At 42.9% G+C, this 18,073-nt stretch overlaps 1 protein-coding gene across 10 annotated transcripts in view; it reads right to left on the minus strand.

Moving 5' to 3' along the window:
* The window catches only part of LOC125448188 (sodium channel protein type 8 subunit alpha-like), a 326,376-nt gene that overhangs the window by 108,302 nt on the left and 200,001 nt on the right, over positions 1–18,073 (minus strand). For all 10 annotated transcript variants that reach the window (XM_059643402.1, XM_059643399.1, XM_059643398.1 and 7 more), the window contains 3 exons: positions 12,399–12,462; positions 6,800–6,941; positions 476–682 (listed from right to left, as the gene is read on the minus strand). In XM_059643402.1, the coding sequence (XP_059499385.1) occupies positions 476–682; positions 6,800–6,941; positions 12,399–12,462 (413 nt within the window). The remainder of the gene's footprint in view (positions 1–475; positions 683–6,799; positions 6,942–12,398; positions 12,463–18,073) is intronic.

An 18,073-nucleotide genomic window follows, 5' to 3' on the forward strand; every position in this document is an offset into this window, starting at 1 on the left:
AACAAAAATCTTCACTGTCAATTGAGTAGTCCCACTGAAACAAAATGGCAGGAGTCAAACCAAAGTTCTTGCAATGTCCGCTATGGCACTAACTAAGCAGACACCTATGTGTCCCACTACGTTCACTATTTCTGATCAAAGATGTGCTCCAGTTCAGAGAGAGGCCATTTTACCCATCTTATACCAGTTATGGATGTTCTGTTGGTAGCAGGTGTGCTGGTTCCTGTCTAAAAATGAGTCAGTAGGAATCTCTCAGTGCAACACAGGCCCTCCATGAAGACAGGGGCAGGGGAGAGAGCATGAGAGTGAGTGAGAGAGAGCAAGGGTGTGCGCGCATGTGTAGAGAAAAAGAAGGCACTGATTAAGGCAAAATTGTAAAGCTAATACCAGCAGAGTGATTAATTCTTCTTTTAAAGTTTAGCCTCAAATACCTTAAGACCATCCCACCCCGATATAAAAGATATAAGATGCAAACCAGAGCATCCTCCTGCTGCTTCTTCAGTTGCTCCAGCATCTGTTTGAACTCCTGCTCTTTCTGCTCAGCTTCCTCCAGGGTAGCCTGGTTCTGCTCCTCATAGGCCATGGCGACAACAGCCAGAATCAAGTTGACCAGGTAAAAAGAACCCACGAAGATGACAAGAACAAAGAAGATCATGTACGTCTTCCCTGCTGCTCTTAATGTCTGCAAAAGACACAATTTATTTTTAAATTCATCATTATAGAACACACAGTTAGGGTCACTGTCAACAGACAAACATGGGTACTGTGATACCCATCTACCAGCTTTGCTCATATAGAATCATGTAATAGTTGGAGCACACAAGGCTAGTCATTCACTCCACAGTCCCTGGCCTTTTAAACTGGGCTTCTACAATTCTATTCTTATTAGATGTTTATTTGGTTCTTTTTTGACAGCTCTGATCAAATCTGCCTCCAAGGCAACCTCAGACAAGGCATTCCAGATCCCAACCACTTCCCCAAGTGAATGGGTTTTACCTCATGTTGGCATTTCCTCTTTTGCCAATCACCTTAAATCAGTGCCCTCTGTTTTTGCCCCTTCAGTCAGTGGGAATCAATTATCTCCATGTACTCTGCCTGGTTCCCTTGAGATTGTCAATCAAATCTCCTTTCTCTTCTCCTATTTCAAATATCAGTTATAAAACCTCTTGCTATTTGTGGTATTTTTATAGAGACCTTATTATATCTCAAAAACAGTTTGAAGCACTTCATAGTCAGTGAATATTTATTCAGGCAAATGTAGCTGCAGCTCTTACAGACGTTTTGACAGTGTTGGTTGAGGAAAGAACCTTGCTAAGATATTAGGAAAGGTTTCTCTACTTATTGCCAAGAGATTCTTCATACCTATGTGAACAGACAGGACATCGGAGCAAATTACTGCAAGTGCTGGAATCTGAACTGAAAACAAAAAAAATGCTATGAGTCACACAGGTTAGGCAGTATCCATGGAGAGAAAGCAAGCTAACATTTAGAGCCTAGATGAATGTAAGCTTGCTTTCTCTCCACGGATGTCGCCTGACCTGCTGTGATCTCCAGCAGTTTTGTTTTCTGAACAGTCAGGATCTTGGCCTAACAACTGATCTGATGGGCAACATCTTAGATGATTCCACCCTCCCTCAGTATTGCACTGCAAAGTCAGCTCAACTGAAGTTCTGGAATTGGTACAATGTGAGTGCGCAAAGCACGTCCCCAGATAGGTTGGAATCAGAGAAGCAGTTTTGCAAATTCATTTTGCTGGAGAGTGAGCAGATCAGAGTCCAGATAGCTCCTCAATGAGTTCCCATCATACGAAACCTGTAGGCTAAGCTGTGAACCCATGATCAATGTGACGTGGTTGTGCAAGTTTATCAAGTTGAATAGGCCACAGTTCTATTGCTGATACTAATTCTCTACCAGTTTCTTGAACGCTTTGGTAAGTGTTATTGAAAACTTGCACTCAATTCTTCAAATTAAATGGTTTACTCCTTCTTTAAAATTGGTACAGGAACTTTATGCTCATGTCTGGAATATTGTGAACAGTTTTGGGCCCATTATATATGGAAAAAATTATTGGCATTGGAGGCAGTCCAGAGAATGCTCACTCAGCTGATACCGGGTATGGAGTGATTGTCTTATGAGGAGAAGTTGGGCTTATATTCTTTGGAGTTTAGGAGAATGACAGGCAACCTTATTGAAACATACAAGATTCTTAGGAGACTTGACAGGCGAGATGGGGAGAGGTTGTTTCCCCTTGTGGAAGAGTCTAGGACAAGACAGCATAATCTCAGAATATGGGGTTTCACATTTATGACAGAAATGAAGATGAAATTCTTCTCTCAGAGAGTAGTGAATCTGTGGAATTCTTTACCATAGACAGCTGTCAAGTCAATAAGTATATTCAAGGCTGAGACAGACAGATTTTCAATCAGTAAGGGAAATCATGTGTTATGGGGAAAAGGCAGGAAAGTGGAGTTGAGGATTACTGATTCAGCCATGATGTCATTGAATGGTGAAGCACACTTGATGGGCTGTATGGCCTATTTCTGTTCTTATGTCTTTTGGTTTCACTTTCTTCAAAAGGGTAGTGGGGCAGATATTTGGGTGGCAACAAATCTGGAGGTTATAAGGGGCATGTAAAGATCAAGACTCTCAAATGCTCCATTCAACTGGAAATCTGTGCTTGGAGTCAGGGTAAGGGTGTCAACTATGAATAGTGGAAGTGTATTGGTAGATGAATATGCAGCATTTTTTCTGAAATATTTTTGGGAATCAGGAAATGGTTAAACAGAACTTTTTCCTCTGAAAATTAAACAGGCCCATGATAATGTACATGTACCTGAGGTAGGATAGGAACAGATTCTTTGGGATAAATGGCATTTTCTTAATCAATTTTGGGAAAAGCTCATGTGTGTCATGTTTCATATGCAACAAAACATCAAGGCTGAGTTGGGCAGATTTTTGATTTACAGTGGAGTTAATAATTCTGGAGAGCAGGAAAGTGGAGCTGAAGTTACAAACAGATCAGCCATAACTATACTGAATTCCAGAAGCGCAATTATATCAGCTATGACTGAATGGTGGAGTAGACTCAATGGGCCGAATGGCCTAATTCTGCTCCTACATCTTATGATCTAAGAGGCTTGAGGGGTCAAAAGGCCTCCTCCTGCTCTTATTTCTATGTTCTTACTTTAGATTTAGATTTATTTATTTGTCACATGTACTAAGTATAGGATTACGTAAGTACAGCAAAAAGTGCATTATGGAAACCCATCTGTCATACATTACACAGTTAATTTCCTTGCACTCTAAGAATCTGCTCTGATATTTGAATCAATATTGCCTTTCAGTTGCTAATTAACCCAGAAGCTCTGTGCCATTGTTGGTCAATCTGACCAATGAATAGGCCATTTACACAGTCTTGCAAATTACGGTTGATTTTTTCTAAGTCTCAATTTTCTCAAATGGATCTGGAAATTGTCTCGCATGCATTTTCATTTCTCTGTAGATCTTCTATGGCTGTTTCCAGTTTTCCAGGTCTGTTTGCGCACAGACTCTGCTGCTGGCCCTGGGCCAGGCAAGGAGAGGAACAGCAGGTTGATATTTTGCTGCAGGAGCAGATTGGAGTCAGGATAACTGCCAGGAACGGAACTGCTATTTTAGACACAGTTAGCCCATGAATGTTACTCATAAGCTGCTCATGCCAAAAAATGAACACTTTTGTTGCATTTTAGAAGGCCAAATCAAGTTAGTATGCAAGATTTATTCCCTCCCCCAACCAACCCTGAAAAGAAGCACCTTCCTTCTCAATTTTCTACCTTTTGCATAATGTCCTGAATGTCTTTTTGTCAGGGTTTCAGTTCCATGAGGGACAATTTAACTCAGTCAGTTATATCACAGAATTGTTATAGTGCAGGAGGAGGCCATTCTGCCCATTGTGCGTGCACCAGCTGGTCAAGTGAGCATCATTCCCAAGTGTCAATCTTCCACATTTCCCCTGTGCCCTTGCAAATCATTTCTATCCCAATAACCATCCAATGCCCCTCTTGAGTGTCCCAATGGAACCTGCCTCCCTGACATTTCTAGGCAGTGCATTCCACACCCTAACTACTCGCTGGGTGAGAATGTTTCTCCTCACATCCCCCTCGCTTCATCACTTTCAATCCACTCCCGTCTCATTCTTGTTCCTTTTACATGTGGGAACAGCTTCTCCCTGTTTACTCTGTCCAGCCCCCACTCATGATGTTGAAAACCTCTAACCTCTCAGCCTTCTTCTCTCCAAGGAGAATAGTCCCAACTTCTTCAATCCGTCCTTATCACTAAACATACTTGAAACCATTCCCGTAAATCGCTTCTGCACTCTCTCCAATGCACTTTCACATCTTTCCCATAATGTGAGGCCCACAGCTGTACACAATCCTCCAGATGAGCTCTAACAAGTGTCTTGTACAAGTTCAGCATCACTTCCCTGATCCTGTACTCTAAATGGCTATAGTGAGAAAAATAACTCCACGGAGGCTGACATCCCCTCATTAAGTCACTCCTGACACTGGTCCAGTATCCTCATGCCAAGTCTCAGAGTGAACAGAGTCTCTGACCATCCTGTTTATAACTGTCAGCCAGGGCTCCCTGATTAGACCAGGTTAACAGCCCCAATCAGGGAACTCAGATTCTATGGATCCATCTGACTGACTTTGTTACAATCACTACTGTGTGGTTCAGAATAATATCAATAACGGGGTCTTGATTTGAAAATTTAAGTTTTGCTGTAATTCTTTGCCTGGGTATATCTAAATCATGTGCCGAACGAGAAGACATGACAAATTCCAATACAGATCTTTGAGCAAAACTTGAACATATTCTACCAATTAGAAAAATAAAATTTACTCCCTGCTATCTACCCCCAGACATCACTCTATCCATGGAGCTATATCTTCTCCTTATAGCCATACACCTCATCTTTATACTGAGTCGCTTACTTGGCACTTGGTCAACTATTTCCTGGAATTTAATATATACACAACAATTGCATTTCTTTTACAAATACACTGTCCAAAATTCAATAAAATTAGCCAAACATGACTTACACCTCCAGCCCTGCCTCTCCAATTTATCTGGCATTTTTCAGCATTCATTGATTCTGTCCCATACCCCACCGGGGATCGAAAAGTTCACATTTGGGACAAGGCTATCTGTAAATCTCATGCATGAACCCTTTCACCTCTTTTGAACACAAGTGAACCATCTGCTCCCTTCCAATTTTTTGGCAGAATTCCTATTTTCAAAGATATTTGGAAAATCATAGATAGTATTTTGTTAATTCTGCAGTTTAAAACAAAAAGGCCCAAGAAAACCATCAAGGCCCAAAAATCCACCAGACCCCAGAAGTCTGATTTTTCACTCTTCATTCTACCATTATACGTTAATGCCATTTTCTTCTGAATATTTACCCTTGATGGGATCGCTTCCGGAATTTTTAAAATCTCTGTGGGAATTCCAATTGTTTCTATGTAACATTGCTGCACAACCTTTAGCTACCTCAGCATTGTGCTCTTGAAATTTCTCCCCTAAATTCCTCCATCACCATACATCTCCCAGTCCTTTTGAAAGATTCTCCTTAAAATGAAACCTCTGACCGCCACTGCTCCTAAAATCTCATTCTTTCTATTTTCTGATAATATCTTTATGAAGAACTTTGGACACTGTTCAAGATTAACAATACTATAAAAATTCAAATTGCTGTTGGATGGAGTAAGCAATTTCCCACATCTCCATAAGGTTTATAAAATGTACCAACATCTCAAACACGTGCTTGTAAAATGAACTCAGCAGCAGTGGCAAACGGCATGTCAGCCCTTACTGCAAGGTAACTAGAGTGCAAGAATAAAGAAGTCTTGCCTCAATTCTAGTGATACCACACCTGGAGTAGTGAAAGCAGTTTTGGTCTGTATTTAAAAGAAGAACACACATGAAATGGAGGTCATACAGTGAAGATTCACAAGACTTGTCCCTGGGATGACAGACTGAGTACATTGGGATGATATTCTTTGGAGTTTAGAAGAATGAAGGGTCTTGACATACTGAGAGATTGTTTCCACCGGACTGAGGAATCCAGAACACGGGGGAGTGCGGCACAATCTCAGGATAAGGGGCTGAAGCCCAGATTCAACTCTCAACTGCAACAAAGGTGTGTGTGTAATAGCAACTCTGAAAAGGTTGGTTCAAAAATATTGATAAAGGAGAGGGTAACATATGCTGACTGTTGGACTGGTACAGTCAATAACCTCTCTGCACCAAAAGGTGGCATGGTGGCTCAATGGTTAGTGCTGCTGCTTCGCAGTGCCAGGAACCCAGGTTTGATTCTAGTCATGGGTGACTGTTCATGTGGAGTTTGCACATTCTCTCTGCATCTGTGTGGGTTTTCTCCAACAGTCCAAAGATGTGCAGGTTGGGTGGATTGGCCATGCTAAATTGCCCGCAGTGTCCAGGGAGGTGTACATTAAGGGGATTAGGCATGGGAAATGCAGGGCTACAGGGATAGAGTTGGGGGGGGGGGGGGTGGGTCTGGGTGAGATGCTCTTTGGAAGGTCAGTATGGGTTCAATGGGCCAAATAGCCTTCTTCTGCGCTGTCAGGTTCTATAACACATGAAAAAGGTTTAGATTGCTTGATCAACCAAGTTAGAATCTGTTGAAAGTGAGTACAACTGTTCACACAACAAGCTTGTATACCGAATCTGCACTAAAATCAGCAAATTAAATATTTGAACATATGAACACATAAGGATAAAATGCCTTATCACTTACTAGCTGGTACAAATTCTCCCAGAAATCCTGTGTCATGAGTCGAAACAAGGCTAGAAAAGCCCAACCAAACGTGTCGAAGCTGGTGTACCCATAGTTAGGATTTCTTCCTGCCTTCATGCACATATACCCTTCAGGACATCGGCTAAAAGAAATGTAACAGATCATGTACAGCATTTAGTTTCCACAAGGGCACATTCTGAAAGTCCGCATTTTGCCTTTGTACCAATTTATTGATATATTTTTGCTAAGTGAGCATTTCTATAACAATTTTTTCAGAATATCAGTTGGATTCTGAGTTCAGATAAAATGGGGTGAATTTTGCTTCACTGCTTTGCACCTTCTTGCATGGCACACCATTTTTCATTTAAGCTGAGTCAGGGAGGGGAAATAACTTTTTCTGGGTTCTTAACCAACTGCAGATGACACAAACATCAGGAGAGCTGTGGATAGTGTAAAAGGTTGTCAAAGGATCCAGTGGGATATCCATCAGTTGCAGACATGGGCGGAGAAATGACAGATGGAGTTTAATCCAGGCAAGTGTGAGGTGTTGTACTTCAGGAGATCAAATGTTAAGGGAAATATACAGATAATGCCTGGATCCTCAATAGTGTTGATGTACAGAGGGATTTTGGGGTCCGAGTCCATAGCTCACTGAAAGTGGCCGCACAAATATATAGGATGGTAAAGAAGGCATATGGCATGCTCACCTTTATTGCTCAGGAAATTGAGTACATAAGTCAGGGTGTCAAGTTGCAACTTTATAGGTTGTTAGTTAGGCTGCACGTGCTCAATTCTGGTCGCCACATTACAGGAAAGGTCTTGTGGCTTTGGAGACGGTTAAGAAGAGGTAACAAAATGCTACAAGGATTTGAGGGTATGAGCTACAAGGGTGGCTGGACAAACTAGAGTTGTTTCCTCTGGAGTGGCTGAGGCTGAAGGGTAACCTGATAGAAGTCTATAAAATTATGACAGGCCTAGATGGGGTTGACAGTCAGAATTGTTTTCCCAGAGTTGAAATGTCTAATGCTAGGAGGCATGCATTTAAGGTAAGAGGGGGAAAGTTCAAAGGAGGAGATGTGTGGGGTAAATTTTTGACGCAGAGAGGGGTGGGAGTGTGGAACAGGCTGCCAGGGGTGGATGGTGGAGGCAGATACAATAGGGGCGTTTAAGAGACTTTTAGATAAGCACATGGATATGCAAGGAATGGAGCAATACGATCATGGGAGAAGGGATTAGTTTAATTTGGCATCATGTTCGACACAACATTGTGGGTTGTAGGGCCTATTTCTATGCTGTACTGTTCCATGTTCAATGCAGTCATCACGTCAAGCACCTGGATCAGTACAGAAGTCCAAGCCTGGGCAGGAAACCTGTTCAACGGTTCACTCCTCCTTCCATAGGGATCCATTGCATGAGTTGAACAATGAAAACTTCTTGTCCAACAAAATTGTGAACACATTCTTTATGAATGAGGATTTGGCTTGATTAAACAACAAATACAAGGGACATTTTCGTCTATCACGAGGGAGAAGGGTAGTTCTCAACTTTAGCCAGGCTCAATTGAGAGTCTCTCTCAGGAATGAGAAAAAGGGCAGATGGGAGATTTGTGTCTTCAGTCTCCTTGATGTATCGTGGTGGCAAGCTACAGGCTGGCATTTTAGATGCGGGATAACTAACCACCCCCTTGCATATGAGATTGTGAATGAGAAGAACCAAATATAGGAAATGAATAAAAATGCAATGTAAATAAAAGGGCAAAGGGTCATCAGCATGTTCTTGCCCCTGTGCTGCTGCAAAGTCAGTCAGAAAATTGAACAGTTGAAACACAAACTGTCAGCAACATTTTTCTTTGAATAGATGCTAAGCTGTCCATCTTCAATGTAACCTGTGGTAAAACAGTTCCCAAATATTTTATAGAGTAAAAGTATTTGCCGTGGATTTCTTGCTGCTTCCCATTCATTTGTTTCTTTCATTTCTCTTCTGACAGGAAGTTATTTAGCATAAAATAGGGAATACCACCAATGTGGTTTTCAAAAGTCAGTTTGGAGGAAAAATATAGATGTCACTTCCACCACGGTTACTGTTCAACATGTCTCACAGAATCTCACCCTGTAAGCACGTAACATGGGACATTCAGAAGGTTTTATTGTTGACAAATCTTCAAGTTACATCTAAATTTCTTGACGAATGTGCAACTTGGCAGGTTGGCTGCTACCAAGAAAATGAGCTCCTTTCTAGAAGATGAGGTGGTTCCCATGGTTCTCAAAGCTTTTCACAATCAGTGAATTAAGCAACAAAGACTGAAAGATTGCAGTGGGTGCAGGTGGAAGACAGTGGCTAAGATCTTGAGAGATTGTTGACCATTCCCTTACTGCATGCCAAAACTATTTATAAGCACAGATCTGCATGAATGGCTTTGGATGTCATGACCCTGGAGACCTATTCTTTCCCCCATGTCTAAAGAGCTAACTCAAGGTGCTCTTCATTGCAACACTGCCATCCAATGAAATCAGCAGACTGTTGGCACAAGGTTATCATTCAGCATGCCATCACTGTGAATCTTCTAAGCTAATGTATCTCAGGCATAAGCACCAGAACAGCCTGGGCTTGATTCCGAGAACTGAAAGCCACTTAAACCTGAGCACACTAGTAACAGTAAAACAATCACACCTGGGTCCTGCATGTCACCAAACCTCTGAGGAGGAACAATAATTAATTGACGAGAATTGCCAAAGAAACCATTCAAACTACTGACGGCGTTCAGCAGGTATAAGATGGTCTTCAATACTGCAGGGCCTTATGCAAATTTCTTTACAAAGCAAACAAAAATGGGACGTTTCACAATCTGACACCCTCTTACAGAAATAGCTTTCCTTCAATCACAGCACCAGGTAAGGATAGTGTGAAAGTACACTTCAAAGTGTCAGTGTACTGAGTAAAGGAAAATTCATCAGTGAATTAATTTGTTATATATAGGTCAGTAGCTGCAACTCTGTTGCACATTTGCCATACCTTGTCATACCATATTGTTGGAAAAGGCTTGGTTCAATAAGAGGCACAAATAAGATGTAATCAATACTCACTCAAATGATGCTCCAGAAAATGGCCACCTCCATGAAGAGACTCAATTTAACCATTGCCTCTTGACATTCAATAGCATTACCACTGAACCCCTCAGTGTCAACATCCTGGGGGCTACCAATGACCAGAAATTCAACTGGACTATCCATACAGACACAGTGGCTTCAAGAGGAGGCCAGAGGCTAGGAATACTATAGTAACTCACCTCCTGACTCCCTAAAGTCTGTCCCACCATCTACAAGGCACAAGTCAGGAGTGTCCAAGATAATAAAATGTGAGGCTGGATGAACACAGCAGGCCAAGCAGCATCTCAGGAGCACAAAAGCTGACGTTTCGAGCCTAGACCCTTCATCAGAGGGTCTGATGAAGGGTCTAGGCCCGAAACGTCAGCTTTTGTGCTCCTGAGATGCTGCTTGGCCTGCTGTGTTCATCCAGCCTCACATTTTATTATCTTGGAATCTCCAGCATCTGCAGTTCCCATTATCTCTGATACTAAGTCAGGAGTGTGATGGGATACTCCCCGCTTGCCTGGATGAGGGCAGCTTCAACAACACTCAAGAAGTTTGACACCACCGAGGACAAAATCAGCCCTCCTGATTGTTACCATTGCCATAAACATCCACTCCATCTGCCACCGATGCTCAGTAGCAGCAGCGTGTACCATCTACAAGATGTACTGCAGAAATTCACCAAGGTTCCTTAGTCAGCACATTCCAAAACCACGATCACTTACGTTTAGAAGGATAAGGGCAGCAGATGCATGGGAACACCACATCCTGCTATTTCCCCTCCAAGCCACTCACCATCCTGACATGGAAATGTATCACCATTTCTTCATTGTCACCAGGTCAAAATCCTGAAATTCCCTCCCTAACAGCAAAGTCTGCCAGGAGAATACACAGGAAGCACAAAGGTGCATGTGATGCTATCACGGGAGCCCATCAGTGAGAGCTACACCCAGCCAGTATTACAGAGGCTCAAGAGGGCTGAGAAAAGCAATTTCAGAAGAACAACATCAGCACAACAATGTAAAAAAAACTACAATAGTCTCAGAGGGCAGAATCTTATGAGCACACGTGGGCTATAGGTGAGATTTGTGGCAGAACTTTGTGACAAATCCAGCAAAATCCATTTCGAATTTGAGGTGATCTCGCAGTATCTTTTATGCTTTCCACAAATAGGTGAGATTCTCACTCGGTAGTGCCAAGTTACCAAATGATGGCGATTTGCACTTGCTAAACATTTAGTTAACAGCCCAACCCGCCTCTCTATTTTACCAAACTCCCCCAATAATCCAGACGTGGGGAATTCTCAATACGGAAGTCAGAGCGAACACCTGGTGGATTCCGCTTACTGCCTGCTCTGAACCATCTTTATGTTGGACACCGGGCACCAACATCACAGGGCACGGTCCATGGGGCACACACACCCCACAGATACTGACTTCCGGCATGTACCACCCTCCAAGAACCCTCATGGCACATTTCCAATCCACTTACAGGACACTTCTGTCCTTCAGTCCTGCCCCTCAGGCTGCCCTGGGAACTCTCACTGTAATGCTGCAGCAAAGGACACTGTATGCTCAGGGACACAGCCCCAGCTCATGGCCTGCACCAGGCTGGATCTCCAGCCTGTTCACTCACTCTCTCAGTGCTCCCTCACTCTGAGCCCACCTGGATACTCACAGCATACTGCCTTGCCTTGTCCCTCAGCGAGAGATAGCAGCTTCACTGGACTGCTGCCCTTCGTTGCCATTTAGTGCAGACACAAAGGCAGGAAGCTTGTCCTGGCTGTTAGAAGGTCTCAGTCACATCAAGGGATGCAGCCTGAGCTGGGGGGTTGGTGGGGGGAGGGGGGGGGTGCTTCCCAGCAGTAAGTCAGAGGCAGCCTCCGATCCCAGTCCAGGAGTTTGGACACGGTCAGTCAGCCACTTGGGACAGTCAGAGTCAGGGCCGTCCCTTTGTAAGGGCTGAGGAGCTGAATGTCAGGCAGCCCAACCCCCATCTTCAAACTTTCTGCCCTGTGGGGGGCCGTTTATGTTGGTGGAATGGGAAAGTTCATTGACCTTCTTCCATCATGTTGGGCTTTCCTCCAGACAGCTGAGACTGTATTGACACTGTTTCTTTTCTCCCCTTCCTGAAGTCATAGCTTCACAGATTTAAGTTGTCAACATTACTTGATCAAAGAGGCTACTCTTTAACCAGAAGACTGAGAGCGTGTGATAACAGGGTTCTGCACTCTCTGCCAAAGAAACTCTAAATAACAAGAAGAGAAAGGGGTCTTGGATGATTTATTCTCCCCGCAGTTTAACATCATTAAAGCAAAATGCAGATCCCCAACAGCTGCCTAGCTGAGATCAGCATAGACAACAGATGAAATTGTGGAACTTTCTGGTCTTTATGATTAAGTCCCACATCAGACAGCCAAATTCAATTGGAAGAATCTTTGACAATTATCATAATTAGAAAACAGGATGGAATTCAACAATTAGAAGACACACACAGAAGATAAAACTTACCCAGCATCTGTGCTATTACCACAAAGCAATGGATCAGTCATTCCTGCCACCCAGTAGAAATTTGCTACAAGGAAACATAATAATGTTTTCATTAAAGTCATTTCTTCACAAAATAGTTCACAATAATTAATCTTTCATTCCACCCCCCCAACACACACACACACACACACACAATATCTAATTAAAGCTCTGAAAACATTATCAGTATTATCTAGTCCCACAATCACAGTTGCTACAGGCAAGAAAATTCGAGATATTCCACAAAAAAGAGCAAACCATTAGCTCCAAGGTTAGGCTGCATTCTCGCAGTCTTCTGAAGTGCACTTTTTTAGTTCCCTCCATTGGTATGGTAATCCCTCCCTTCTTTAAGTCATCCTATTTGGCATGCCATTATCAAATGAAGTGTTGGTCTTTTGTTGCTCCAGAACAGTTCTGGTTGAGATTGCAAAGGGAGGTGCCCAACGGGGATTGGCAAATGTTTATAATCAGTGGGATTACAAAGACAAGTGCAGAGAAAGGTATAGAATACATTTCCAGTGATCACAATTGTGCCATACAGAACAAGGGGAATTAGTCTTGAATATCCAATGCAAGACATACAATCAGATAGGTCATGTGGAGCTGTCTTGAGTAACTTCGGAAGGTGGGATGGAGGTGTTATAGGACAAGAAAAGGTTTGCAAGACATTCCTTTAGAGATGAAATTTGTTGAGTAGAATGCATAATGAAGTAAATACACAACTGCAGAATAAATTAACTGACTTTGCGGGACACATGGCCTTTTCTCATTGCAGGAAATCACTGTTCCCACCAATTCAATTGGCCAGTATTAAAGCTGTATTAAAATCTAAGGCACACAGTCTCATTGAAATAGGGATCTAACTGCTAGCAGACTGCGGTTACCTGCCTAGGTCAGTCAAAACATAGAAGGAGGTGGGTCAAGTTTGGGTTTGAAATTTTAACTTCTTGGTGACCCAATACAATTTTGGGGGTTGAAATAATCCTGAATATGACAGAAGTATAATACACAGCTGAAGGGACTGAATTCAAGCTAATGCTGTTCAGTATTATCCATTTAGGCATAAATGGTTTCCAGTGCTATGTTATAATGTAGCTGGGTATTTTTATCTTGTTGCTTCTGTCTACATCTTTTGCCAAAGTGAAGGAGATGGAGACATTAATATGCAATTGACAGTGGGGCAGCCAAGTGTCCTTGCAAAGCATATGTGTCGAAAGGACTTCCATCAAACAATGATTTTTCTCCCTCTCCACTGTTCAGATGATCTTTGAAAGATATGTAGCACAAAACTGTCCAGAAATTGCTGAGTGTCAGTATGATGTGGAGGTGCTAGTGTTAGACTGGGGTGGACAAAGTCAAGGGCATTCAGCCTCCGATCTTCGGGTAAGCGTCCTTCAAGGCAGACTCCATGATACACAACAACGCAGAATCGCTGAGCAGAGACCGATAGCCAAGTTTCGTACCCATGAAGACGGCGTCAAAAGTGATCTTGCGCTCACGTCGTGCTACAGGTGATCCCACCACATTGTTCTGTATCTGTAAAATCTTCATTACTGTCCAGTTTTGATAGCATCACCTTGATAAATTGTTATGATCTCTGAACCTTAATTAGTTGGTACAGTTTTGAATTACTTATTACACTCTCTTACACACACACACACACACAGAAACACACACACACACAAACAGAAACACACACGCACACAGAAACACACACGCACACAGAAACACAGACACACACACACACACAGACAGAAACACACACACACAGACAGAAACACACACACACACACACACAAGACAGACAGACACACACACATACACTCACACACACACAACACACACACACACACACACACACACACACACACACACACACACACACACACACACACACACACACACACACACACACACAATAGTGGCTCAAGGTTCAACAGTTAGCACTGCTGCCAGGGACCCAGGTCCGATCCCACCCTCAAGCAACTGTCTGTGTGGAGTTTGCACATTCTCCCTGTGTCTGCGTGGGTTTCCTCCGGGTGGTTCGGTTTCCTTCCACAGTCCAAAGATGTGCAGGTTAGGGTGGATTGGCTATGCTAAATTGCCCATAGTGTTCAGGGATGTGTAGATTAAGTGGGTTATTGGGGATAAGTCTGAGTAGGATGCTCTGAGGGTCGGTGTGGACTTGTTGGGCCAAAGGGCCTATTTCCACACTGTAGGGATTCTATGATTCTTCTACACACACACCCCTAAATCTATGGGGCGAATCATTTCATTCCAAGATGTTTGTTTGCTTGCAGATGCATTCTATTTTGTTCAAAAGACATACAATTTGTAGTCACTGTCAGTCGGTGTGGCATCTTATAAATTCCAGCTTTCAGAATAAAACCAGCCCGATTCCAGGTTAAAACTCTGAGACGGATTCTGAACAAAGCCTCACACCTACAATTCAGTGTCTGGCCTGAGATGTCACCTTTTGTATACTCTTATGGCTCTGCCTGGTTGTCATGACAGCACAGCACTGACATTGACTTTATAAACATTTTACTCTCCATCTAACACTCTTGGTCACCTGCACAGACTTATCATCTGATACTCCACTCACACAAGTTGTATGGTCTTTTGATCTTTCTGCCCATAAACTTTGTGTGTGTGTGTCCTGCTCCCTCACTGTACCTGACGAAGGAGCTGCGCTCCAAATGATTGTGTGATTCCAAATAAACCTGTTGGTTGAAAACCTGGTTAACAAAGTGTGGAGCTGGATGAACACAGCAGGCCAAGCAACATCTCAGGAGAACAAAAGCTGACGTTTCGGGCCTAGACCCTTCTTCAGAGAGAAGAAGGGCCTCGGACCGAAACGTCAGCTTTTGTGCTCCTGAGATGCTGCTTGGCCTGCTGTGTTCATCCAGCTCCACACTTTGTTATCTTGGATTCTCCAGCATCTGCAATTCCCATTATCACTGATGAAAACCTGGTGTTGTGTGACGTCTGACTGAGAGTCAGTACCTAAGAAGCATTTTAGATAGGCTGCTTCTCACATAAAACAAATCCAACAGTCATAAGTTTGAGGTTGGCTCAGAATATAAAAAATTATACAAGTGACCACTGTTAAGTACTTATTCTTCGCTGCCCATATTTGAAGAAGGTGATCTGTAAAGGTCACTCTTGTTTTACTCTTTAATATGATGCCAGTTGATATGAGCTCTGCTGTGTAATGCTTGGAGCTTCTTGTTGTATAGAATAAAACCAGTGCCCTGAGCTTTGTTAGCAGGTTCTGCAACTTGTTGCTGATTTGTTTTGAAGATTACATTCTGCTGCAGGACAAAGTCAAACTCTGCCAATTATTAAAAACTGCAAGAATGTCAACATATCAAATTCCCTTGAATAAGAATGCCCATTTCACTCTTTCTTTTAAAATACACAAAATGTGAGCTAGCTTAAAAAAAGCACATGGTTGACAATCCTCTTTTACCCTCTATTCTTTCTCTTTTCCAGATATTATCTTCTACCTGGCAGAACCATGTGTGACCCTTACATTAACATCAACCTTGAGGGCTATATTGTCATAATCTTCAAGTGCCACTCTATAGCCAGTCAATTGGGCAGATGGGAGCAGGAGGAGTTACCACGCCGAATTTGTAAACTCTCTCTTCAGGTAGGTGTCTTGACTCCAGAGGTGCCAGACTTCAAGTTGGCCAAACCCAAGTTTTCCAAATGGTGTACATCTATAAATTACATGGTGCAAATACTGACACCTGTGTAGTGTTCCTTTGTTCACTGTTTTAAGAGAGCTGATAAAGCCATTTATTCACACATAGGACCTTGTTCTTTATAGGCAAAAGGAATTTGTCCATGCACTGTACCTATTTTAAAAAAACGGAGACTGCCAATCCCTCCTGCAATGGCCAACCAACCAAACGTGACCCACCTGGTCCAAGGTTTATCAGCTAAGACTGACAGTTAACAGTTCTGGCTGCATTTCCAAACCAACCATGGTCTATCCTCTTCTCACATAAATTGGTGTTCGCTTTCTAAGTCTTGATGAGGACAAGACAGAAAGTTTTGACTAGGTATATCTTTTTAACAATGTTGAATTTATTCACAGTGAATAGTCCTGTCACCAAAAACTACTAACTTAGATACAGAATTGCTTGGAAATTTTACAAAATCACAACAGTGCAGACAAGGGTCATTTGGCCCATCGAGTTGGCAATGACACTCTGAACAGCATCCCACCCAGAAGTAGCCCATACCCGTAATCCCACGTTTACCAGAGTTAACCCACCTAGCCTGCACATCCCTGAATACTACCAGGCAATTTAGCATGGCCAATGCACCGAGCCTGCACATCTTCGGACTGTGGGAGGAAACCTGCACAGACATGGGGAGAACATACAAACTCCACACAGACAGTCACCAAAATTGGAATCAAACCCAGGTCCCTGGCTGTGTGAGGTGACAGTGTTAACCATTGAGCCACCATGCCACCCATGTCTCAAAGAACAAAGAACAAAGAAAATTACAGCACAGGAACAGGCCCTTTGGCCCTCCAAGCCTGCGCCGATCAAGATCCTCTGTCTATCCTGTCATCTATTTTCTAAGGGTCTGTATCCCTTTGCTCCCTGCCCATCCATGTACCTGTCCAAATATATCTTAAAAGACGCTAACGTGTTTGCGTCTACCACCTCTGCTGGCAAAGCGTTCCAGGCACCCACCACCCTCTGTGTAAAGAACTTTCCACGCATATCTCCCTTAAACTTTCCTCCTCTCACTTTGAACTCATGACCCCGAGTAATTGAGTCCCCCACTCTGGGAAAAAGCTTCTTGCTATCCACCCTGTTTACACGCCTCATGATTTTGTAGACCTCAGTTACTTATCTTCTACACAAATATTCCTCCCAATTGGGTGTGCTTGACCTGTTCCAGTTTTCATTTGTTCCATTTATTCTATTGTGACCTCATCCATCTGAGGTTTTCCTTTTAATGCCTTGTGTAATAGAAACCCCAAATCTCTCCAGTCTTCCACAGCACCCAGTTTTGCCCAAGGCATCACATTCTTCAAAATTAAAATACACCTGTTAACATTTACTGTCATTGGATTCCATTGCCCACCACTGAACTATAGGTCTTGAATCCCAGGCTAAGGCTGTAGGGACACAGATTCAAATTTCACCACAATAGCTGATGGAATTTAGATTGTTAAATCTGGAATTAAGTTTAAGGAAAGCCAGTCTCAGTAATAACTGTATCACAAGGACTGCATTGCTACAAGATGACAATTCACCACCATCTTCAGACCTGGGCTGAAAAATGGCATGTGACATTTGCTACAGGTGAATGTCAGGCAATGACCATCTCTCACAGGAGAGAATTTAACCATCACTTCTTGCATTCAATAGCATGACCATCATTGAATCCTCCACTATCAACATCCTGAGGGCTACCAATCACCAGAAACTGACCTGGACTAGCCATATAAATACAAAAGCTACAAGGGCAGGTCAGAGGCTAGGAATCTTGTGGTGAGTAATCCACCTCCCCAAAGCCTGTCCACTATCTACAAGGCACAAGTCTGGAGTGTGATGGAATACCCCTCACTTACCTGAATGGGTGCAGCCCCAACAACACTCAAGAAGCTTGACACCGTCCAGGGCAAA

The sequence above is a fragment of the Stegostoma tigrinum genome, chromosome X (genome assembly GCF_030684315.1).
Source record: "Stegostoma tigrinum isolate sSteTig4 chromosome X, sSteTig4.hap1, whole genome shotgun sequence".
In the NCBI taxonomy this organism is placed as follows: domain Eukaryota; kingdom Metazoa; phylum Chordata; class Chondrichthyes; order Orectolobiformes; family Stegostomatidae; genus Stegostoma; species Stegostoma tigrinum.